Genomic DNA, 25,143 nt, shown 5'->3' on the forward strand with positions numbered 1-25,143 from the left:
CACACTCTCCATGCCCTCACATATTTATCATAGCTCCCCACACCACAACACTTTCATTCTGCATACCTTGCTGCAGTCACCTCTTCCCCATCTCTAAACATCTTCCCTCACACTCTTATGAAACATCCAACTATCTCCTCTGCACCACTTACATTCTTCCCATTGTACCTTACAAGTATGTTCCAATGCATCTCCAACACTATTTATTTCTCTCTCTTTCTTTCTCTCTGTCTGTCTCAGTATCTTTTTCTCTAACACTATCTATCCATCCTTCCTCTCCCTACTGGGGTAACTAAGTATCTCTTTAATAGTAAGTTACCTATCTCTATCCCTCTATTATACTTTAAACTCTCAACTGGCACAAAGTCACCTCCCTCAATATCATTCAATCTCCCAGTTGAGGGATTTTGATTTGCTAGTTGCTTAGCAACCCTACAATTGCTGGTGCCATGTAAAAAGCACTAGTGCTGGTGCCACATAAATTGCACTGAATACATTCTATAAAGCATTATGAAGGGCATCCAGCTATAGAAACCATGCCAAAGCAAACAACAGAGCCTGGAGCAATCCCCTGGCTTGCCAGATCCTGTCAAACCATCTAACCTATGCCACCATGGAAGATGAAATGATGATATATGTATATATATATATATATATATATATATATATATATATATATATATACACACACACATACATACATGTATATACATACATATACATACATATTCATATATATGAGTGCACCTTTGATGCAAGTTTGATGAAGTACCACTCTAATGTCTAAATCTGCAAATGTTACATAAATTTTCTCTTCAAATTTTTGCGAAAACTGGCATTGCAAGCAGAGTTGGTACAGAAACAGTTGTAATGTATCATTAAAGATGTACTAAAGGATTTCTTTGTCTTATTATTTGGATTATAATGTATATTTATATATCTTATATAACAAATGTGAATGTCAGTGTGTCACACTTTTTCAATTTTACTCTTAGAGGCCATAGCCCAACATATCATACCATTTTGGAATCAGGCTGACTCAATAAGTAAATTAAAAACATTCCGGGCTGAATCTGGATCCACAATCCTGAAATTTTGGATTCCTAAGTTTTCATTACTATGATTGTTTTCGGTGATTTTTTTTACGTGACTTTTTGCAACAGATTTTTTTTTGTACAAAAACAATTTTTATAATCTAAAGGCTAACTCTGTGAGTAAAAAAAAAAAAATTCTGGGCCAAATCTGGACCTGCAATCCTGAAATTTTGGATTCCTATGTTTTCATTACTGCGATTGTTTTCGATAATTTTTTTACATGATTTTTTTGCAATGAGTATGATCGTTATTAGGATATGATTCTGGAGGAAACAATTGCAACAAATTCTCCAAAACAAGTCAGAGATCTGTTTGCAGATCTTCCCATTCTGGGTTAGTTTGCTTAAAAGCTAGTATGTATATTAAGCTAGTATATATATATATATATATAAAATATATAGTTTTAGGGAAAATAACCAAGTTCCAAGAACTCATCGATGAAAATCCACTATCACATATAGAAAAATTAACAATTAAAAGCACAATAAATGAGTATAATATAAAACAAAGTAAATATCATAAGATAAAGATAATAAAATGACTACACGTGTTTCATAACCTATTTTCAAATAGAAAGGAAATTTAAATCGATTAAAATCAATTAAAATCAATTGAAATTATCGAAAATAAAATCTATTCAAAAATATAGCTAATCTTCAGGTCAATAATTAAAATAAATAAATATATCTATCTCAACCAACAATAAGTACCAAATGAATTTATATGAAATACTTATTTATAAAGATAGAAAAATTATTAAAAATATCAAAATATCAAAATAATAAACATTCAATAATCATCCCTTCATCCATAATAATATATGCTAACATATATATTATATACAAAAACCAGCTTACATAAATTATCATTGTTTTAAATACAATTTGAACGAAGTTTAAGTTTAAAATAATAATGAAGATAAAATTAGTACATATTTAACCGGTGTATATCTTATAAGCAAACGCTGTGTATTGACTGAAGAAAATAGTTTAATATTGGAGCATATAGACATATATATATATATATATATATATATAGACAAAGTTATTATATATATATATATGTATATAAACAAAGTTATTATGTTTGAGTTTCCTTTAAACCTTTTCACCTTTTCTATATAATCCTGAGAAAAGAGTTTTGGTTGCATTGTAATTTCTTTCCCATTTCTAACTAAACTGTCCGATGAACGGGAACGTGAAACTCTGAGTAACAGTTTTTTGTTATATTTCTGCTGCTTTTAAATGAAATATTTATATATATATATATATATATATATATATATATATATATATATATATATATATATATATACTCTTTCTCTCTGAAGCACCACCTTTAGTCGAGCAAATCGACCCCAGGACTTATTCTTTGTAAGCCTAGTACTTATTCTATCGGTCTCTTTTGCCGAACTGCTAAGTTACGGGGATGTAAACACACCAGCATTGGTTGTCAAGCGATGTTGGGGGTGGGGGTGGGGGGACAAACACAGACACACAAACACACACATATATATATATACATATACATGTATACAATGGGCTTCTTTCAGTTTCCGTCTACCAAATCCACTCACAAGGCTTTGGTTGGCCTGAGGCTATAGTAGAAGACACTTGCCCAGGGTGCTACTCAGTGGGACTGAACCCGGTACCATGTGGTTGGTAAGCAAGCTACTTACCACACAGCCACTCCTGCGCCTATACACACACACACACACACACACACACACACACACACACACACACACAGATATATATGTAAATTTGTTATGTAAATAATAATAATAATATCTTATAAGCAAACGCTGTGTATTGACTGAAGAAAATAGTTTAATATTGGAGCATATAAACCTTCAACAGAAAAAGGCAGAGTTTTCCTTACACGTGGGACTTGAACCCACACCAATATTATTTTGCAATTAGTGTGCTACCATTACACCAACGTGCCCTCTCGCTTCTTTCCATCAGCCTTAAGAACTATAATTTCATAATGTTGTTTTTATAAACAAATGTGTGTTTTCTGCAATGATTTGGTAAGTACAGACTGTTCTCATTTAACAACATTTAACAACGTCTAAAAACATTAAACTACCTTTAACAACAAATTTAATGACCACTTGGAGTTACGACGAACTTTACGAGCCGTCATTACATATTTTACAAAATAGAACTTGAGGCAATGGATCTAAATTTTGAGCAATTTTCCAAGGTGGAAAGGCAGACAACTGAATTTTTCCTATGTTATCGAGATATTTATGATGAAAAAAAGAAGATAACAAAGCAAACAACACTGACAGGATTTTTAATGCATTTTGATTTCAAGAATGAGTTGTTTTTGTAATTTTTATCCAAAGTAAAACAAAGTTATTATGTTTGAGTTTCCTTTAAACCTTTTCACCTTTTCTACATAATCCTGAGAAAAGTTTATTAGGCATCTTATGTACTGGGCCTGGAATCACAAACATACTTACGATGTCTGAGCTACAATAATACAACATCCATATCCTAACTTTCAAGGTTTTCCTTGTGATAATCTTACTGTTACTTATTCATTTTTCAACAATTTATGTTAGTGATTCTTGGCCCTGTAATGCATATACTTTATACAGTACGGTATTCTGTTTTTATATGTACGTACAGTACACTATACTCTTTTACTCTTTTACTTGTTTCAGTCATTTGACTGCGGCCATGCTGGGGCACCGCCTTTAGTTGAGCAAATCGACCCCAGGACTTATACTTTGTAAGCCTAGTACTTATTCTATCGGTCTCTTTTTGCCGAACCGCTAAGTTACGGGGACGTAAACACACCAGCAACGGTTGTCAAGCGAAGTTGGCGGGGGGGGGGGGGACAAATACAGACACACAAACATATACACACACATGCATATATACATATATACGACGGGCTTCTTTCAGTTTCCGTCTACCAAATCCACTCACAAGGCTTTGGTTGGCCCAAGGCTATAGTAGAAGACACTTGCCCAAGGTGCCATGCAGTGGGACTGAACCCGGGACCATGTGGTTAGTAAGCAAGCTACTTACCACACAGCCACTCCAAAAAAAAAAATACGTATCCTATGAATATTCGTTTAACGACAAATTTGCTTAACGACAGGGCTGTTGGAACGTAACTCGGTCGTTAAATGAGGACAGTCTGTAGTGTCAATTTTACAATTCTGTAAATAATCTATATATATAAAGATGAGAATGTGTGTCTGTGAGTCTGTCTGTGTGAATCCCTAAAACTTGAGAACTACACAACCAATTTCATTCAAATTTTACACATGCCTTACTTAGGGTCCAGGTAGTGTTTTAGGCCAAAAATTTTTTTTAACTTCTTGCCTAGTGCGAGCCCAGTGCAATATCACATCTCCTCTACTATTGCAGTATTGCGTCTCAAAAGTGAAACAATAACATCTCTCTATTCTAATGTCAGACACTTTCACTTTAATAGTTTCTCTTTAATACTGAAACTAATAAAGTGAAACTATTATCTCACATATATACATTAACTATAAAAACAGTCTGGTAACAAAATATAAACTGAAGCTAGAACTTATTAAAATATTCTTATTGTTTCTTCAACTTACCGGACAAGGGGTCCTGGGTCCTTTTACTGCAGGCAAAGGAGTAAAAAAGGAAGATATTTTGACTTGTCTGGGCAATGCTATTACAGACAAACTAACAGTTCAACTCAAGAGATAGACACAAATCACCTCGTGCTGACTGCAAAACTCCCGCCAAATTAGCCAGAAACACACACACACACATACGCATGTGCACATCCATTTCATATATCTTCTTTCAATTTTTTCTCTCTGCAAATAAAATTTTTACGGATACAACTGCTTACAAAAATAGGGATTAATATATAATTTCTTTCTATGTTCATAATCAAATCAATGTTTTCATGATTAGACACAGGTATAATACAATAACTCTCACAAACACACTACGTACAAATTCGTTCTTCAGGAGTTTTCAAACTACATAATAGGCACAGTTGTCGGATTAAGACACGAGGGTGTTTTGAGGGAGATTTGGCTGCTATTTCTACCAGGTCTACCTACCATGTAGAGGTCTGATCTTAATTTTCATTCACATATTTGCATTTCAAAAATTAAACATAATCCTTTCCATAAATCAACTATCGTAAACATTTTCTATGATGACATTTTCTATGTATGTGTGTGTACCTTAAAAGACATCAATCATCATGACATACACCTTCACTCACTCACTCAAACTCTCTTTCTCACCCTCTTTCTCTTTCACATACACACACGCATGCATGCACACACATACACACATCCATTTCATATATCTTTCAATTTCTGCCCTCTGCAAATAAAATTTTTTACGGATACAATTGCTTACAAAAATAGGGATTAATGTATAATTTCTTTCTATGTTCATAATTAAATCAATGTTTTAATGATTAGAGAGATATCCAATAGAATAGCTCTCAGAAACACACAACATACAAATTCGTTCTTCACAACTCCTGAAGCTGTTTTCTAACAAGAGGGTGGGGAGTCAGGAAATTTTCATACAGCTGGCGGCTCCAATCGAAACAGGGGACACGAAATGAGGGTTGAGAAATGCTGTTATAGATTATACCTAACTGAAAACGATCATGGCCACATCATTCAAACAGACCCAGTGAAACCGGGCTTAGCTGCTAGTATTTTATAAAACTTAAAACTTTTAAGCATACACAGAGGAAGCTTGTATTCATTCACTTGTTCTATGAGCAAGTGTTAGGGTGAATATGTGATCTATCGTACTATAGTTCTTATGGAAACCTGCCTGCTGTTACGGTTGTTGTCATCACAGTGTTTTGATAGTCTGGTGACTATGACGTTTGCAAACAGCTTTTAGAGATGAGACAAGAGGCATATAGAACAATAGTTTTAAAAATTTTCTTTCTTACCCTTCTTATGAAGCAGGATGGTATTTGACTCTTTCCACAGTGAGGGTACTTTAAGTGTTAATATTTCCAATGAGAAAAAACTCAAGCTTATCTAAGGAAGAAGTAGATATACTGGTTGCTAAAAAATCCATAATTGAATTTGAAGGAAAATAGTGGGTAAGGAAAGATAGACCTGATCAGTTCAACATTACCATGGTCTCCAGTGATTCTACTCAAGTAATGGACTTAATGGGAATTTATATTTGAAAATATATTAACAGTGAATTTGCGCAATTGGGCAGGGGTGAGGGGTGGATTATGTAGGGTTGTTGCTTTCTAGTAATGTCAATAAAGAAAAATTCTGGAAAAAACTCTTTAAATCATTTAAGATCTAGTTCTGCCTAAGTGAAACTTCGTAGTATTTTCGAGCGAGATCGTTGCCAGTGCCCCTGGACTGGCTCTTGTGCGGGTAGCACATAAAATACACCATTTTGAGCGTGGCCGTTGCCAGTACCGCCTGACTGGCCTTCATAGGATTTTTGAGCGAGATCGTTGCCAGTGCCCCTGGACTGGCTCCTGTGAGGGTGGCACATAAAATACACCATTTTGAGCATGGCCGTTGCCAGTACCGCCTGACTGGCCTTCGTGCGGGTGACACGTAAAAGCACCCACTACACTCTCTGAATGGTTGGCATTAGGCAGGGCATCCAGCTGTAGAAACTCTGCCAAATCAGATTGGAGGCTGGTGTTGCCATCCGGTTTCACCAGTCCTCAGTCAAATTATCCAACCCATGCTAGCATGGAAAGCGGACGTTAAACGATGATGATGATGATGATGATGATGATAATGTAGACTTTCTAGATGTTAATTTGGATTTTGGGTATGGGAGCATACCAACCAAACCACAAACCCAATGATAACCTTAAATGTATAGATAATAACTCAAATCATCCTAAAAATATATTACGGGTTCTATCATTAACAATATTTCTCTTCATATATCTAGGCTGTCCACTAATGAAGAAATATTCAAGATTAATGAAAGGTTCTATAATAATGCCCTAGCAGAAGCTGGGTATAAAGATAAAATTTATTATATAAATGTGAGTGTATGTGGTTATGAATGTATGTTTAGCCCCAAAAGGCTTAGAAACAGTGCTAACTCAAGAAAAACAAATTCAATTTTTGAAATCTGCATCTCACTATCTCTCTTTCTCTATTATTTACCATACTCTTTGACATACTCCCTTTGTATATGTAATGATTCTCATGCATAGCTCTCAGTTTGTTAAATTCTGTTCTTCTAATGCAGTGTTTTCCAAACTTTTCTTACCAAATTACAGTATCACCTACCTAACGGCCAAAAAAATGCTCCATCACCCACCTGTGTAAAAAAAACCCTTACACAACCCCCCACCCCTGTATCATTTGACACATGCTATATCGTAGACTCGTTGCCCTGTTAGTGCCATTTGTACTAAATATGTGGTTATTGCGGATTTAGTTTTGCCATTAGTGTCAATAAAATTTGACGTTAACTCTATATTTTTCAGACAGATTAACTTCTAGAAACTTGCGCTTTCTTTTACACAGATTTTCATTTTCACAAATGAACCATTGATCAGAACTACCAATGCACAAATGATTAATGATTGTATTATAAAGGAAAAAAATAAAACTTTTTAATGAGAACCATGTGTCTGGTGCAATGCAGCTAGTGCCGATAGATTCGGTTTCAAACTTGTCAACTTTAGCCACAAATCTCCTCACTGTGTCACATCCAGTTCAATTCTTTTATGGGAAAGTAAAGTTCCACCTTGGTTAAAACCTGATTCAACTAGGTATGAGGTAGGGAAAGCAAACAAAAGTAATTTCAGATGTTTTCACCGACTGGGGTAGGAATTCAATATACTCTGGTGGTACCACAAACCTTCTTTGCCATTACGGCAATATCACATTGTGGTGTCATTGTCATTTTGTAATTCTGTCATCCTCACAATCGACTGCATCGACCGTAAACAGATTGCTACACCAATTTGGAATATTCAGCGCAATAACATCTTGAAATCACTCCACCATGTTATTGTGCAATTGTTGTAAATAGCTGCAATATGTAGTTAAATCCTTGTCAACTAATTCAACTTTCAAAGAATCAAGTTGTGAAAATTGATGGAATTAACATTTTGAAATGTTAGTCTTAAGCAACATCAATTTTGAAATGAAGGTAGTGATAAATGATTTACAATCAAGAGAGTTTTTCTCTTTCCTTGCAATAACTTGTTCAAATAATTTAATTTTGTGAATATATCACAAAGAAAAATGACATCGCACCTTGCAACCATCAATGAAGTGGATAGTGGAGTATCTTCAAAGAAAGATATGATTATATGAAACAGTTCAACAAAGTATAAAACATAGTTTCTTTTTGACAGCTAACACACTTCGGTATGGTATAAAAGTTTAGTATGGTCTTCATCATTTCTCAGACAGAGTTGGTAGAAATTCGATCAAACAAGGGACTGGACTTCAATTTGTTCACAGTCTTGATAACTAACTGTAGGGCATCATTCAACCTACCATTTATATTTTTTGCCACTAAATACTGTCAGTGTGCCAAGCAACGAACAGTTAGTATCTGGTGGGAAATTTCATGCTTTAGGAGAGATGAAAAATCTCTGTATCTTCCTATCATCGAAGGGACTCCATAAGATGCACAGGCAAGAATATTACTGAGTGGGATGTTATGTTCAAAAAGGAAATACTTGAGAGTGTGAAAAATAGTTGCACCTCTTGAATCAAGCGGCAATTTCTCTGTGAACAGCATTTTCTCACAAGGTTGAAGGTCTTCGCTAAAATACTGAACATATACCATCATCAAACATTGATTGTCCACAACAGTTGATTCATACACTTATATAGAAAATTCAGAACACTGGAGAATATTAACGAGCTGATATTTGACATCGTTGGCCATTTCATCGATGCTTCGAGAAATTGTATTATTATTAAGTGGGATCTTCTTCATAATGTTATCAAGTTTTTCATGCATAACAGTTGACAAAACCTCTTTGATAACTGGGTGAAGTAATGTTTCTCCAATTATGTGAAACTTCCCAGCAACAAGCAATGCAGTGTTGTATGATGCAATCAACCCGTCATTCTCCTATTTACTAGTTTCCAGGAGCAGCGTGTTGAATGTTTGTATTTACTTTTTGAAAGAGGAGCTCCATTGCAAAAAGTATGATAATGGCTTGTCCTTCTTGTCAGAATGCTTTGCATCAAACTGATACTTCAAGCATGAAGGTTTCATTGCTTCATTGGTCAACAGTTCTGAGGAGAAGGAATAAATCCAAATGATAAATAATCACTACTGTACTGTCAACAAATATTCTTGACTGGAGACATCAGTAAAGTGAAATTGTGAAAACGAATTTCTACAGATGGCATCAGAAAGGCAGTATGGTATTCCCAAAGAGAAGAAGTCAATAGAACAGAGTCAGATGACATGTCTTTACTGGAGCAAATACGGATCTAGTTCGTTTGGCTGCCAGCATTTTAAAAATTAAAGATTATTGAAAATTTAAAAATTCAGTACATTAATGTACCTTTCCAAGCTAAATTGTTGGAGTTATTCAACTTTTTCCAGAAAAATGTTTTTAAAAAGTTATAGAGGTTTAAAGTTTGATCATTTTCACCCAGTCAAGAAACATTATTTCAAAGCTGTCATTTTGTGCATGACATCCTGAAAATAGTACTTGTGTTTTGATATGAAACCACAGAATTACGCATGACATATAACCCCTCATAACTTTTTTATTTTTCGGAGATTTCGGAAAATTTTTGCGAATTTGAATTCTACACGCGATACTTCATATGATTAAGCCAAAAGAAAAAGAAATTTGTAGTGGAGTGTGATTTAAGGCCTAGGACTATTTGGCTGCTATTTCTAGTACGCATGACAACCATCTCAATGATTGACAAAAATATTCAATCGATAAACAAGTCTGCGTTTTTAATACAAAGGGGCACCTTATACGAGTAGTCAAATCGATAAAAGTGCATCCTTATTCTCAGCATGCCTAGATATCAGTAAATGCAGACTTAATTTCTAAAAATTCATTGTCACCCACAAAATGTTCATATCACCCACGAAAATCTCAGATTGACCACCATTTTCTAGAAATTCGCCCATCGCTCACATGTAAGTTGAAATTGCCCACTTTGGGATGCTATGTTCTAATGTTTACTTTCATTTTATGACAGCTATTACATACAAATCCTGTTTCCTGATTTGGTAAAAATGATCAAACTTTGAACTTCTGTAACATTTGCCTCAAATTTTTCTGGAATAAATGAATCACAAGTGCAGATTACGCATGAAAAGGTACATTAATATACCAAATTTGAATTTTTTTACTTAATTTTAAATTCTCAAACTCTGTAACAGAGACAGTTAAGATCTCTCACCCTCTATTTGTCTATCTGTTTCATTTTCTCTTGGTAAACTTTCTCACTTTCTATAAAAGTATACTGCTTCCACTGAATGTGTATGTGTATGCATATGTGTAAGGAATTTCATTACGGTGACAGTGATTTAAAAAAGGTATGTAAAGGATAATTTATTTTAATAGCATACTTTTCTGTTAATGAATATGATTTTCTTACATACACACGTACACACAAATTCACTTGATGTGGGATAGGGTAAAAGATTTAAATAAATTTTTGGTGGAATTCTGGTTTAAGTACCCCATATAACCCCTCATAACTTTTATATTTTGGAGAATTTTCAGAAAATTGTTACAAATTTGTGTTCTACGTATGGGAATTCATATGATTATGAAAAAAATTTTTTTCTTCGCTTTTTTGAATTTAAAAAACATTAAAAAAACTTTTTGTTGTTTTTTTGTTGAAAATTTAGTGTTTAAAATATGGACAGACAGAATTTTTTGCTTAAATCCCAGCAATGGACCATTAAATGTGTTTATGGGGAAAAAAACTGTGAGAAACATCAATACGTGTCAGAGTGACAAAGAAATGAGGGAGGTAAATAACCCTCAAATCACACAAAAAAGTTTTTATTTTGGTTTTTGCATAATCATATGAATTCCTGTGTGTAGAATATAAAATTCATGAAAATTTTCTGAAAATTTACAAAAATAAAAAAATTACGAGGGATTATTTGGGGTGCTTAAACCAAAATTCTACCACTAAATCTCCCTTAAATAACCTTTCCATCTGAAAATTATTTTGAAATTATAAACAGAAACAAATTGCAGATTTGGATTGTCTGTATCTTAAAACCATGATTAAAAGACAATTTTTAAAAAGCCAAAATTTTAGGATTTATTTTTAAGAAAATTTTTTTTTTAAATTTCACTATTCTAAATTAAATTTCATTTTCTGTTTGAAAATGAAGCAAGTGGGAGTTGTAATAGCAATTGCCAATTTCCAAATTTCTTTTTTGTTTTAGCCTTCAAGGCTTCTCACATTGTTTTTAAGTATGTAGTGCAAAAAAAAAAGACATTGGCCAAAATTAATACTGAGTGGGAGAAGGGAAGTTGGAAAAGATTCATAAATTTTCTGAAAATCTTTTTTTTTTTTTTTTTACAAAAAGAGTGTCTCCCATTTTTAAGTGTGTAGTGCATAAAAAAAAAAAAAAATCAACAGAGTTGGTTCAGAAGACGGATTCATCATCATCATCATCGTTTAACATCCACCTTCCATGCTAGCATGGGTTGGATGATTTGACTGAGGACTGGCGAACCAGATGGCTACACCAGGCTCCAATCTGATTTGGCAGAGTTTCTACAGCTGGATGCCCTTCCTAACGCCAACTACTCCAAGAGTGTAGTGGGTGCTTTTACGTGCTGCTGGCATGAAGGCCAGTCAGGCGGTACTGGCAATGGCCATGCTCACAATGGTGTATTTTACATGCCACCTGCACAGGAGCCAGTCCAGCGGCACTGGCAACGATCTTGCTAGAATGTTTTTTCATGTGCCACCAGTACAAGTGCCAGTAAGGCGACGCTGGTAACGATCACGCTCAAATAGTGCCATTTACATGCTACTGGCACGGGAGCCAGACAGCTGCTCTGGCAATGATCATGCTCAGACGGTGCTCTTAGCACTCCACTCGTACAGGTGTCAACATGATTTCGATTTCACTTGCCTCAACAGGTCTTCACAAGCAGAGTTTAGTGTCCAATGAAAGAGAGGTTGGCATGGGTGCCAGTCGTCGAATTTGGTTTGATTTCAATTTCACTTGCCTCAACAAGTCTTTGCAAATGGAGTTTAGTGTCCACTGAAGGAAAGGTACGCATAAGTGGGCTGGCTACACCCCTGACAGAGGCCACGGATTATGGTCTTACTTGGCTTGCTGGGTCTTCTCATGCACAGCATATTTTCAAAGGTCTCGGTCACAAGTCATTGCCTCGGTGAGGCCTAATGTTCGAAGGTCGTGCTTCACCACCTCATCCCAGGTCTTCCTGGATCTACCTCTTCCACAGGTTCCCTAAACTGCTAGGGTGGGGCACTTTTTCACACAGCTATCCTCATCCATTCTCGCCAAATAACCATACCAGCGCAATCGTCTCTCTTGCACACCACAACTGATGCTTCTTAAGTTCAACTTTTCTCTCAAGGTACTTACACTCTGTTGAATATGCACACTGACATTACTCATCCATCGGAGCATACTGGCATCATTCCTTGCGAGCTTATGCATGTCCTCAGAAGTCACGGCCCATGGTTGTTCGTACACATGCGTCATGCAGTCTGCCTTTTACTCTGAGAGAGAGGCCCTTTGTCACTAGCAGAGGTAAGAGCTCTCTGAACTTTGCCCAGGCTATTCTTATTCTAGCAGCTACACTTTCAGCACACCCTCCCCCACTACTAACTTGGTCATCTAGACAACGGAAGCTATCAACTACGTCTAGTTTTTCTTTCTGGAATGTGGCAGAAGTTGTTTTCTGCACATTTTCAGTGATTATTGCACCTGAACATCTGCTACATACAAAAACTAACTTCCTAGTTAGCCTTCTTTTGATATTGCTGCACCTCTTATGTGTCCATAGCTTACACTGGGTACATCTTATAGAGTTTCTACCTACGCCTTTTCTACAGATTGAGCAGGGCCATCTACCTGAAGGGGTTTGTGTTTTGTCTACCTTCCTACTTATTAGGACTTTGGTTTTAGCTAGGTTGACTCTAAGGCCCTTCGATTCTAGTCCTTGCTTCCACACCTGAAACTTCTCCTCTCATTCTGATAGTGACTCAGCAATTAGCACAAGGTCATCAGCATAGAGGATTTTTCAAAAATTATTTTCATAAAAAGCTTCCCCCCATCACTTGCAAAGGCATGGTGAAAAACAAATTTGAAAAATCCTTGTCAAAGTGGAGAAAATCTAACTTATGTGGGTGTACTATTCCACAAATCCACCAAGGACAAAAAATTGGACAAAATTGATCCATATGGTAAAGATTTTCTTGATTAGTCAGTTTCAAGAAAGAATGACAATAACTACAACAACAATGACAGTGATGAAGAAAGTAAAAAAAGAATCAAAATAATAATAATAATAATGGCAACAATACTGCTACCACCCACTGCTTTCACCTCTGCAATGACAAGTAGTTCCTTTTGTTGATCAGAAATGCCTCTCACAGATAGGCTACTGTCTGTGAATTTTGTTTTTGATTTCATATTATGATTGTTATAAAATTACACTTCAAAAATCATTGTTTGTTTTGTTAATAGGTTATTTTGTGGTATAGTTGGTTGATATAGTTTAAGTGGCATGTGACTACAGGAATTATCAGCAACAAGAGCATAAACAGCACTCACAGCAAGATGGTTTACTCCTGCGCAAGAGCTGCAAAATTAATTGATCAAGTCTCTCTGGAAGAGAAACATGTAAACCTAAAAGAGGCCTAAAAGCTTGTCTGGAGAGACATTGAGAGAGTCAAACTCCCATGCTCCCAGAGCTCTTAGAGTAAATGATTAGAGGATTTTTCAAATTTGTTTTTCACCATGCCTTTGCAAGTGATGGGGGGAAGCTTTTTATGAAAATAATTTTTGAAAAATCCTCTATGCTGATGACCTTCGCTCCTTCTCCATCTCTAACTCTCCTCCTACACTCTTACAGCTTCTACCCACCTTCACTCTCTGTGCTTCTATCTCCTCTCACTCCTATTCCCCTTCTTGTACTTTTAGAGTCCATCCTGACACTCCATTACCACTATTTGATCTCTCTTTCCAGCCCTACCTGGGTTATTTCCACCTACTCTTCTATAATGTGAGTAGCCAAGTAGCTCCTCTACAGCAGGAAATCTGTTCTGTTATGGCTCCAGCCATAGAAACCATGCCAAAGCAGACATTGGACCATGATGCAGTCTTCAAATCTGTTGGATCCTGTCAAACCATCCAACTCTTGCCAGCAATGGAAATTAGAAGATGATGATGATGATTAATAGTGATATATCAGTGCATATCAGATAAGAGCACTAGGTAGAAAGAGCCACACATACCTAGATGGAGACGTTTGTGAGACATATGGACTGACATTGATTTTATCATTGAGCCAAGTAATATGAGACTGTGGAAGTGAGATTCCTCTCGGAGTTTGTCCTCATTCCAACATAGTATGGTCAGTGAATGTTTTGGATGTCCTGCAAGAAATGAATATCTGGTAGGTGGTGACATGCATTATAAAATAAAAATCACTATCATAAAAATTGGTCTGGAATTGAGATAGAAGTTCTGACCTAGGTACAACCTGAAAGGCTTGATAAGATTATAGTTCTAATAAATCTCCAAATGGCACCCAAGTAAATGTTATGGTGGAAGTCAGAAGTTGCACCAATCAACTGAGGGACTTCTGCTTGCTGCAGAATGTAAGGCACTGCAGCTAACACCACTATTACATCAACCACAGTACCAACACCAACACTAACAACTTCAATAGCACTAACAGAAACAACAGCAATACCATCACCACAACCTCTGCAGCAGTTATACCAACAACAATAATATCATCTCTTTGAATAAAGCATTAACAACAACATTAAAGACTGTTACAACAATGACAATAGAAGTAGAAACCAATGCCATAGCACAGGACAGCTCCAGCATCACTACTACCTAAGAAAGTCTTTTCTTATTTACAAGTTTTCTGAGATACAAAACCTTATAGACAGGCACTACTTCCCTCTAGCTCAAGTCTCAGAGATCCTAAGATACAAGACGCATTACCAGGTGAAAGAACAATAGACAAAATGGCTTGGAACAGCAGAAATATTGACCAACCAATCACCAGTAGCAGCAGCAGTAGTAGCACCATCAAATAACAACACAAATATAACTACTACTAAAGAAAGAAAATCAAAAACAAATATATGAACAACAGCAGCAACAAAACCAATAACCAACAACCTCCACTCTTTACTTTACAGTCATTTGAAAATGAGCCACAGTGATTTTATGGACAAGGTAATGATTAATAAAAACTGTATTTACCAAAGAACTCTTCCACCCCACCCCCCAAAAAAATAAACAGAGAAGTCTATCCATATAAACATACTCAAGCATCTAGTGATTAGAAGTTTTCTGTGAAAGAAAAAAACTTAGAGGTGCCTTGGATATTGAATTGCCACTCTTCTCCAAGTGATCTCTCCCTGTGTTTTCTCTAACCAATGTGAGATGTAAAAATGTACATGGCCTAGAGTTGGTTAGAGAGCAAGGTCACTTGCTGAAAGACCTCAGGTCATTAGATATAGATGTAACTATCATTTATAGTAACCATGGAGATGTGCAAGACCAGGATTTCCAAGATACATGCTCTAATCCTATCATTAATGACTATAAAGTGTATGCATCTTATGTTTAATATTGACAACATCTGGCCAGGATCAAACCAAGTATTGTTTCAAAAGGAGCTTGGATTTTGAAGCACTGATGGTCTTCCTGGACTTGGACAGTAGCAGCGGTGGTACCTTCAGACTATTAGTTTGAACAATGTAGACACAAACCAGGCTACTGATCCCTCAATTTTATTCCCAGTATACTGTAGCCTTCAGGCCTTCAGTAACCTGTTTAGCAAACTCAAACTGAGCTGATGGTAACAATTGGCTGTGAAATGCTCTGAAGATGGTAATTAAGAATACAACTTCTAATGAATAAGTCTTCCTAGCAACAGCAAAAAACAGGAAGAAATGCCTAGAAATACAACTGTAGCATCAATTCTTTCTGTTCATTTGAATGAAGAAGATGCCAAGGGCAATCAGAAAGTTGTGAAAAATAACAAAGAGTGGTATGAGCAACAAAGAGGAACTGGAGAGGGTCAAGTAAAAATATAGTGGAATGACTACCCCCCCCCCCCCAAAAAAACCCCTACTTTACCAGTATCAGCAAACAAAGATGAAGAAGATGTGGCCAGACAAACAACTCAGTGAATAGTCCGCAAACAACAATAGTAACAAGAACAACATTAACAATGCAAACTTTTACAACCCGAGCAGATATGTATATGACAACGACCATCTCATCCATTATGATGTGATGGAGGACAGAGCTGGCTTCAGTGGAACAATTTGTATCAGTCTTACTGAGCGCCACAAGCCAAATTTATGGTTGATATAAAGTTCCAACCATAGTGGTGAAACAGTATAGTAGACAGGGCCATTAGAGCAAAGAAACAGGCCTGGAAGAACTGGAAGAGCATTGCTAGCAGAGAATTATATCAGGTTGCTAGAAGAGAAGCTAGGAGATAGATATACTTAGCCAGAGGAGAAGCAGAAAGGAAGAAGTTTGTCAACGTTCTGCAGCATGAGGACCAGGGGCTTGAGGTGTTTCAGGTGGCAAGACAGTGTCAGAGAAAATCATGATGTTGGAGAGAAATGCATTCGCAGAGATGATGGTTCACTTGCAGTTAGTGATTCTGCAAAGAAAGAGGCTTGAAAGTGCTTATGTGAAAGGCTGCTGAATATAGTGAATCCATGGGAGAAGGAGAGCCTCCCTAACCTTAAACCAATAGAGGGACCAGCTATTCGAATAGAAAGTTGCTTGGTAGATAAAGCAATTAAGGATATGAAGACAGGGAAAGCCCCTGGCCCATCAGGAATCACTGCTGAGATGCTTTAATATCTGGCAAAATGTGATATGGCCTAGTCACCTGTCTAGTTAATCGGTAGTCCACAAGTTAGTCATACCCAATGACTGGTGTAGCAGCAGAAATAATTACAGAGGTAGCAAATTGCTGGACCAGGTCGTGATGGTCAAAGCTCAACTAATTAGGTGGAGAGTGAGTCAAGATGAGACACAGTTTGGTTTTGTGCCAAGGAGAAGCACTACTGATGTTATACTCCTGGTAAGGCAACTGCAGCTGAAGCATTTAGCCAAAAATAAACCTCTGTACTTAGTTTTTGTTGACATGGAGAAGCCTTTGATAGATCCCCTCACTCCTTTATCTGTTGGTCAATGTGGAAGCTAGGGATAGATTAGTGGTTGGTGAGAGTTGCCCAAGCCATGTATAGGGATGCTGTCAGTAAGGTGAAAGTTGGCAATGAGTATAGCAAGGAATTTAATGTACAGGTAGGAATCCACCAAGGTTTGATTCTCAGTTCCTCTTGTTCATCAGAGTCCTTTAGGCCATAACAAAGGAATTTAAGACTTGCTGATGACCTTGTTTTTATAGCTGAATTACTGTCAGAATTAAAGAAGAAATTTTAGGTATGGAAGCAAGGTCTGGAATCTAAAACTTTTTGGCTTTACAGCTTCACAAAGATACATAGATTCAAACATAGCTAAAATCGAAGAGCCTGATGTGAGATCAGAAGGTAAACAGGAAGTTACTTGATCTAGAATGATTCAAGATCCAGTTCTTTGAAGTCTTCCTTAGCTGGGGAGTTGAACTTCAGCTCAAGAAATTCTTCTTGCACTTCATCCAAAACAACAATCACTTCACACTGAAATGGGTTCCTGATGAATTTCCAAGCTTCATGCTTTTCTTCTATATCTGGGAAGTATCTAATGAATTCTGTTTTCAAGTCGGATGAATGATTATTTGTTTCTTTAACTCAGGATCAAGGTTACCATGAATGAGAGCAGAATCCAAATACTAAAACTGGCTGTATTTCCCTGCTGAATGCAACATTTCCAGTGGTCAAGTTTGGCCACGAAGGTTTGAATGGTGCATGAGAATGTTGATATTTTTCCTTTGTAGTTTAAGGTCGAGAGCATTCAACACTTTGAAGATGTCCACCAGGTAAGCTAGAGCTAGCTGAAAGCCTTCAGACTCGAACTTGTTATGGAGATCTGTCTTCTGCTGCAAATCAAGAAATATTGCTACTTCTCATAGTTCATAAAGCAGTCCAAGCATATTCCCCTTTGATAGTCATTGTACATTCATGTGAAAAAGCAATGGTTCATGTTCAGATTCCATATCTTTACACAACAGTTTGAAAAGACGACTGTTTAAGGTTTCACCTTTAATAAAATTGACAACCTTGATAGCCATATTCAGGACATTTCTCATTTCAGTAGGTTAGCTTCTGGATGCTGTAGCTTCATGATGAAATATGCTGTGTGTACCTACAACAGATGGATTTTTTTCTTTCACCCTAGTAATGAATCCAGACTGCAGACCAAGCATGGCTGGAGCTCCATCAGTGCACACCCCTACAAGTGAATCCCACGAAAGTTGGTTTTTCTGAAAGAAGTTTGATACATCACGAAAAATAGCTGTTGCTGTTGTACAACTATCCATAGGGTGACAGAACATTTCCTCTTTTACACAGTTGCCTGACGCAAAATGAGTACATACCAGTAGCTAAGAACACTGAGCAATGTCAGTCATTTTGTCACACTGGATGGCAAAAATAGGAGAATCTCTTACTTGGTTGAGAATTTGAGCTTTGATGTCTTGAGACAAGTCATCAATCCTTCTCTTGACTGTATTTGTATTGTTTGATAGTGAAATCTGAGAAAGCTTGTTTGCACTATCTTTCCCCAGAACGAGTTCTGCTTCATGAAGTAGACTTGGTTTGACGAGAGACTCTCCGATGTTATGGCTCTTCTTGCTCTTTGTAATCAACATGGCGAACTAATAGGAAGCCTCAACAACCATTGAAGTTTGTTGCCGAAATGCCCCACTACCATCCAACTTAGCTTGCTTCAAGGAATGTCGTTTTATTTCAAAGAATGCCTTGGGCTCATCTGCAAGAGCAGGATGTGTTGTTCCAAGCGAGAGGGTTGCATCCCACCATTGCTCAAAGTAATGTAACATATCACACATTAGGGTACTTTTGTATCACCCTTTTGTACGGACATGAATCCAAATCGAATATATTCACCAAGATACTTCTGTTTCTTTGCACTCATTGTGAATTATTTGATGTGCAGTGGATAACACAAATATGTGAACAAAAGATAAGGCATGTGTAAGGTAATGTCACAGCCCAAGTTAGAACACTAGCCCAAGTTAGAATGCTTGGAGTAAAAAGTTCTGAAAAAAATTTTAAACAAAATAATTTGGAATAAAAGTTAAATTAAAAGAAAAGTTATACTAAAAATTTGTACAATAAAATATTGTATTTATTTTGTATGCAAATAATAAAAAAAAGTATTTTTTAAAAAGAAAAGATTTTGCATAGCTTTTAGTTTTACCTAGTACTTTTTGTAATATTTAAATCTGATAAGTTAATATTTTTTAGTATGGTACTATAATGATGTGATAATGTTTCAGCATGTCTCTTGACTTTTAAGAATCACATTATTTCATATATATGAAAACTGTGAATCAAACTTGTTTATAATCTATTAACAGAAGATGTTTGTCTTTACACTGTAAAGAACGACTGTGCGAACCAAAGGAGAATGGCGACAAACGGGAGGAAGCTCCTTGTAAACGTGTCGCACGGCCGCCACAAGACATGTAATATGACATAAGGAGGTGGGCTCACATGTGTGATGCAAGCGAGTGCCAGCAATGAAAGGAGAGAGACAGACAACCGTTAGATATATATAAAGAGTAGGTTTATTAAGGTAGTCAACTGTGCATCTGTGTGTGCGTGCATGCGGCAATATAAGTAATAATAACACTATACATAAGACAGGCCTTCGTGTGAACAATAGTATGTATACAAAAATGTGTGTGTGTGTGAGTATTACAGAACATGGAATAAGCGTCTGTAACAGACTATAAGAGTCCTGAACACAAAGATAAGAAAGTACCAGTTCATAGAAGAGTTTCACAGTAGGTAGAATGTCTGTACAAGAGGTTGTGGCCGAATAGCAGAGCTGTGGTGTCACTTGTCGTTTGTGAAGTTTGAGTGTCGATGCTGTAACCAGTTACTTGGTACAGAATATTCTCGCAGGTTGCTCTGGCTGTTATTTTCGAGGTGGAAACAATCCACACAAACAGTGTTGAGACGGAACTGCGGTTGCTGTTGGTAGCGTGTACTCTGGTGGTGGTGTTGGCGCTGGCGATGACATTGTAGTAGACAGTAGATTGGTGGTGTTGACGTCGTCGCTGGAAACTGGCTGGAGCTGTGTTCTGTGAGATGATCAACAACCAGACCTGTAAGAGGTCTGAAGTCGAAGACAAACTGGCATGGATGAAGCAGAGCTATTTATAGATAAAAAAGGGCTCCGGAAAAAGCAGAAAAACCTCTCTTAATAGAAGGCCACGATTGGTTGATATGCACCCTGGCGCGAAACAGAACTGTTGACAAATGCCGTGCAAATAAGAGCCAATCAGGATGATGGACACAGCGGTCCAAGCGGCCAAAGGCTAGATGTTAGCCGCTACGTTATCATTCGTAAATAAATACCCGAGAGAGAGGTTTCACTACAACACGATAATAATATCTAAGCTTTATACTAGTGATTCTTAACCTGAATCTTGTAACAAAAAAAAATTACAAAAATAAAGGCAAATATTAAAACTACAATTCAGAATTAGTGAGGGATTTGAAGGGGTGGGGGTATAGAAAAATGGTAAGCGGCACTAAGATAGTAGAATAAGAAACTAAAGGTATAAGGTGATACTTATGTATTTTTTCATAAACTTCTCATTATTTGACCAGGCTCTCATTAAGAGAATAACAAATATAATTAGAGAAATTCCTGCTTTTTCTCAAGGGCTTGCATGCCTCCCAGGTTAAGAACCCCCAGTCCAAGGGGATCCTTAGAAGTAGTAGATAGCTTCTGCTACCTAGGTGACCAAGTTATCAGTAGAAGAGAATACTCTGAAAGTGTAGTTGCTGGAATAAAAATGAACTGGGCAAAATTCAGAGCTTCTATCTTTGTTAGTAATAAAGGGTCTCTCCCATAGAGTGAAAGGCAGATTGTATAATGCCTGTATATGAACAGCTATGCTACATGGTAGTGAAACATGTAAAGTAGCTGCAGTGACCATGTGAAGGCTTGAAAGAAAAGAAACCAGTATGCTCCATTGGATGAGTAATGTCAGTGTGCATGTACAATGGAGTGTAAATGATTTAAGAGAAAATTGGGTATCAGAGGCATCAGATGTAGTGTACAAGAGAGAAGACTGCAGTGGTGTGGTTATGTGATGCATTTGAATGAAGACATCTGCACAAAGACATGCTGATCTCTAATTTTGAGGGAACCTGTGGAAGAGGTACATCCAGGAAGACATAGGATGAAGTGGTGAGAAATGACCTTCAGATATTAAGCCTCACAGATGAGATGACAAGGGACTGTGATCTCTGGCAATTTGCTGTGCTTGATAAGTCAAGGTAAGTAAAATAGTGTCATCCATACATACAGGCATGTTCTCTATGACCATACCCCTCACCACTCACAGGCACATAATCTGTCCTCTGTTAAAATACCCCTACAATTCATCTTCCTCATCCCACTACCCATGATTACCACCCACTACAATCTCTCCATGTTTTAACATTTCTACCATGCCTACCTCCCAACCACTCCATTTTTTCTTACCATCACTCACTACAGCCATATCTTCCCCATTTATAAACATCTCCCCTTACACTCTCATGGAATATGCCCCTAACTCCAATACATCTACACCATCTGTTCTCTCTGTCTCTCTCTCTGTCTCTCTCTCTCTCTCTCTGTCTCTCTCTCTCTCTCTGTCTCTCTCTCTCTCTCTCTGTCTCTCTCTCTCTCTCTCTGTCTCTCTCTCTCTCTCTCTCTGTCTCTCTGTCTCTCTCTCTCTCTCTCTCTCTCTCTCTCTCTCTCTCTCTCTCTCTCTCTCTCTCTCTCTATCTTACTCTACCTCAAAGGTTCTCAATGGGGGCCACAAAACAGACACTAGCAAACACACAGTAATGAATAAAGGCAAAAAGATGAGTGTGTGTGTGTGTGTGTGCAAATATATAAAGAATGGTGGTCAGAATTTTGGATCAAACTGGCTTTTAGGAGTGGCTGATAGGTATGTATTTGTGTATGTGTGTATATGTATGGGTATGTTTGTATGTATATGATGGCATGTGTTACTGTTTTGAATTCCTTTCTGTGATTGAACTTAAATTGACTCCTGGCTATTAAAGACCCAGCCACACACACACACATTTGTTTTAGGTTTTTTACCCATTTGAACTGCCTTTGAATTTGTTTTAATTATAAAATTATACCCAAGCTAAAAACACATCTTTTGGTCTTGGAAACAGAACCTTTTTTTTCTAAGTTAGAATTTCTTTGTTTTGGTCAGGATTTTCCAATTTCCTGTATCAAGCAATGGACAGAAGCATTCAAAAAAATTAAATTCATAGAGCCAATCAAAATCAAAAATATTAATCTTAATCGTAATGATGGAGAGGAGTAAATATTTTTCCTTTCCTTAATACTAACAAGAGCATAGTATAAGGAAGATTTAGCTGTTATTTCAAGCAAATTGAATAAACCACACAGAGAGTACCTCATTGGCCCATTTGTTGATGTGTATAAGTAAACAAAACAGGCACTAGCAAAAACACATGCATCATCATCATCATCATTGTTTAACGTCCGCTTTCCATGCTAGCATGGGTTGGATGATTTGACTGAGGACTGGTGAACCAGATGGTCTATCCCTGGCAGAGGCCTTGGATTTTGGCCTCACTTGGCTTGCCGGGTCTTCTCACGCACAGCATATTTCCAAAGGTCTCGATCAGAAGTCATTGCCTCGGAGAGGCCTAAAGTTCGGAGGTCGTGCTTCACCACCTCATCCCAGGTCTTCCTGGGCTTGCCTCTTCCATGGGTTCCCTCAACCGCTAGGGTGTGGCACTTTTTCACACAGCTATCCTCATCCATTCTCGCCACATGTCCATACCAGTGCAATCGTCTCTCTTGCACACCACAACTGATGCTTCTTAGGTTCAACTTTTCTCTCAAGATACTTACACTCTGTCGGGTATGCACACTGACATTACTCATCTATCGGAGCATACTGGCTTCATTCCTTGCAAGCTTACACATGTCCTCAGTATTGAAGGCCCATGTTTCACTGCCATGAAGCATGGCTGTTCGTAGACATGCGTCATACAGTCTGCCTTTTACTCTGAGCGAGAGGCCCTTTGTCGCCAGCAGAGGTAAGAGCTCTCTGAACTTTGCCCAGGCTATTCTTATTCTAGCAGCTACACTTTCAGCGCACCCACTCCCACTACTAACTTGGTCACCCAGATAGTGGAAGCTATCAACTACCTCTAGTTTTTCTCCCTGGAATGAGACTGAAGTTGTTTTCTGCATATTTTCAGTGTTTATTGCACCTGAACATCGGCCACATACAAAAACTAACTTCCTAGTTAACCTGCCTTTGATATTGCTGCACCTCTTATGTGTCCATAGCTTACACTGGGTACATCTTATAGAGTTTCTACCCACACCTTTTCTACAGACCGAGCAGGGCCATCTACCTGAAGGAGTCTGTGTTTTGTCTACCTTCCTACTTATTAGAACTTTGGTTTTAGCTAAGTTGACCCTAAGGCCCTTCGATTCTAGTCCCTGCTTCCACACCTGAAACTTATCCTCTAGTTCTGATAGTGATTCAGCAATTAGTGCAAGGTCATCAGCATAGAGGAGCTCCCAGGGGCATCCTGTCTTGAATTCCTCTGTTATCGCCTGGAGGACTATGATAAATAGGAGGGGGCTAAGGACAGAACTTTGGTAGACCCCTACCTCTACCCGGAATTCTTCGCTATACTCATTGCCAACCCTCACCTTACTGACAGCGTCTCTGTACATTGCTCGCATAGCTCTCACTAACCATTCTTCTATCCCTAGTTTCCTCATTGACTACCAGATAAGGGATCGGGGGACACTGTCAAAGGCTTTCTCCATGTCAACGAAAGCCAGGTACAGAGGCTAGGTATTTCTCCTGCAGCTGTCTTATCAGAAATATAGCATCAGTGGTGCTTTTCCCTGGCACGAACCCAAGCTGCATCTCATCTAAGCTGACTCGCTCCCTAATTAGTTGGGCTATGAGCCTCTCCGTGACTTTTATTACCTGATCCAACAACTTGATATCTCTGTAATTATTTGTATCTAAGGTGTCACCTTTACCTTTGTAACAGTTGACTATGGTGCTGCTACTCCAGTCATTGGGTATGACTCCTTTGTGTATCACCTGGTTAACAATATAGGTGACTAGGCTATAGCCGACACTGCCAGATATTTTGAGCATCTCTGCAGTGATTCCTGATGGGCCGGGGCTTTCCTTGTCTTCATACTCATAATTACTTTATCTACCATGGAACTGTCAACTTGGATAGCTGGTCCCTGTGTTGGGTTGACATTTGGCAGACTCTCTTTCTCCCATTTATTCTCTTTATTGAGCAATCTTTCAGAGTGGCATCTCCAAGCCTCTTTCTTTGCAGCCTCATTTAGAGCAAGCGTACCAACATCGATGCGAACACATTTCTCTCCCACGACATCACGATTCTCTCTCTCACACTGTCTTGCAACACGAAATACTTCAAGTCCTTGGTCCTCATGGTGCATAACATTGGCAAACTTTTTCTTATCTGCTTCCCATCTGACTAGATAAACCTGTCTCCAACTTCCCTTCTAGCAGTCTGATACACTTCCCTGCTACCTCTGTTCTTCTAGTCCTTCCAAGACTGTTTCTTTTGTCTAATAGCCCTGTCAACCACATTGTTCCACGACCA

General features: G+C 37.6%; 1 protein-coding gene across 18 annotated transcripts in view; it reads left to right on the top strand.

The window, feature by feature from the left end:
* The window catches only part of LOC106872580 (uncharacterized), a 248,572-nt gene that overhangs the window by 78,048 nt on the left and 145,381 nt on the right, over nucleotides 1-25,143 (top strand). The window contains exon 1 of one of the 18 annotated variants that reach the window (XM_052967284.2): nucleotides 10,273-10,393. The exons of 16 other annotated variants lie outside the window; for them this stretch is intronic. In XM_052967284.2, the coding sequence (XP_052823244.1) occupies nucleotides 10,362-10,393 (32 nt within the window). In that variant the 5' untranslated portion in view covers nucleotides 10,273-10,361. Of the gene's footprint in view, nucleotides 1-10,272; nucleotides 10,394-19,832; nucleotides 21,769-25,143 lie in introns of those variants that run through there. One more of the 18 variants, XM_089351057.1, reaches the window with a different exon arrangement.

Source organism: Octopus bimaculoides, chromosome 4 (genome assembly GCF_046866305.1).
Source record: "Octopus bimaculoides isolate indiv1 chromosome 4, ASM4686630v1, whole genome shotgun sequence".
Classification (NCBI taxonomy): Eukaryota; Metazoa; Mollusca; class Cephalopoda; order Octopoda; family Octopodidae; genus Octopus; species Octopus bimaculoides.